The following is a 1,640-nucleotide window of genomic DNA, read 5'->3' as shown; positions in this document are numbered from 1 at the left end:
ATATATATATATATATATATATATATATACATATATACATATTTATATGTACGTGTGTGGCGGGTATGTATGTATACGTATGTGTGTATTAAGGAACTCACTTTTGTGCAATTTAGATATCTAAAAGCTATATTTCTCTCACTCACTCGCATACTCACTCGTTCACCTACTCACTCCCTTATTCCCTTACTCACTCACTCATTCACCCACTCATTCACTTACTCACTCTGTCACTCGCTAACTCTCTTGCCCTCTATCTTATCTTTGCATTCTTCTGTTACTCCCACCGCACCTACATAATGTCTAATGAATCTGCTGGAATAAGCTGCTCTCTCTTTTTCGTAATGAAAAAAGCCAACGTCATTGATAGGTTTACATAGCTTATACTTTACTACTAAATTTGCTATTTTCATTGGTCGTCGTCACATAATTTCTTCAGTATTGGTTGGTCAGATTGTTGTTCCTATCAAATGATAAAATATATTTTATATAATTCCACTAATATATTTAACTTTCTATCCTTAGGCTATGGCTGCTCCTTGGGGTCCTGGGATTATCTTAGGAACCGGATGTATAATTGCTTCCATTTTACTTCAAGTATTCTTACCGGAAACTAGAAACCGAAATTTACTACAGACAATTGACGATGTGAAGATGATGGAAAAGGAAAATAAGACTAATGATGTAAAAATTCAAGATGCGACTTAAAAATCAATGAGTAAAATTCATGATGCGGCAGAATTTCTGTTTTGTAAATTCGCAACACATTCTTGATATTAAAATGCTCTTCGTCTCTTTAATTCTTTCTCCTTCTCTCTCGGCCCCTGCAGACTCCTATTCTCTCATGGATCACCATTGCACACAACGGGGATACCAATCCACCATCTTCCAAATCGCCTTTACCCGTGCCCTTTCTGCTGACCGTTCATCCGTTGTCTCTCTCTGCATCCACTCAACTATTACCTATTTTCCCGTCTCCTATTACCCCTCCAAAACACCATTCTATGTGCTTTCGCCGATTGCAGTCTGACACCTCCACCTCACACATCTTCGTCAACTCACCCCCTACTCTACTTCAGGAGGCACCCATAACCTAAGTTACTGGTCCATTATTTCCTGGTCGAATTATTTCCTTCTTTCCTCTCAACATGTTTTTCTTTCTCTCCGTTTTTCCTCTCTCCATCCGTTTTCTCTCCTCGTTCCTTTCTGTAGAAGAGCATTGGTTCGAAACTTCAAAGACTTCTTCCATTATTCCTGAGCGCTAAAGCCTCAACCAAATACACCTTGTTTATTGTCTCCTCACCTCACTGACTTTTACATTTTTGTTCTTTTTTGTATAAATTTGAACATTATACACACACACACACACACACACACACACATATATATATATATTTCTACTCTTTTACTTGTTTCAGTCATTTGACTGCGGCCATGCTGGAGCACCGACTTTAGTCGAGGAAATCGATCCCAGGACTTATTCTTTGTAAGCCTAGTACTTACTTTATCGGTCTCTTTTGCCGAATCGCTAAGTTACGGGGACATAAACACACCAGCATCGGTTGTCAAGCGATGTTGGGGGTGGGGACAAACACAGACACACATATATACAACGAGCTTCTTTCAGTTTCCGTCTCCCA

At 39.0% G+C, this 1,640-nt stretch overlaps 1 protein-coding gene across 1 annotated transcript in view; it reads left to right on the top strand.

The window, feature by feature from the left end:
* The window catches only part of LOC128249066 (solute carrier family 22 member 6-like), a 23,703-nt gene extending 22,990 nt beyond the window's left edge, over positions 1-713 (top strand). Inside the window, exon 8 of the mRNA XM_052971671.1 lies at positions 526-713. Within this exon, the coding sequence (XP_052827631.1) occupies positions 526-708 (183 nt within the window). The 3' untranslated portion in view covers positions 709-713. The remainder of the gene's footprint in view (positions 1-525) is intronic.
* Positions 714-1,640: the final 927 nt, after the last annotated feature.

The sequence above is a fragment of the Octopus bimaculoides genome, chromosome 11 (genome assembly GCF_001194135.2).
Source record: "Octopus bimaculoides isolate UCB-OBI-ISO-001 chromosome 11, ASM119413v2, whole genome shotgun sequence".
In the NCBI taxonomy this organism is placed as follows: Eukaryota; Metazoa; Mollusca; class Cephalopoda; order Octopoda; family Octopodidae; genus Octopus; species Octopus bimaculoides.
Note: the sequence above shows the minus strand (reverse complement) of the source record. Positions and strands in the feature narration are given on the sequence as shown.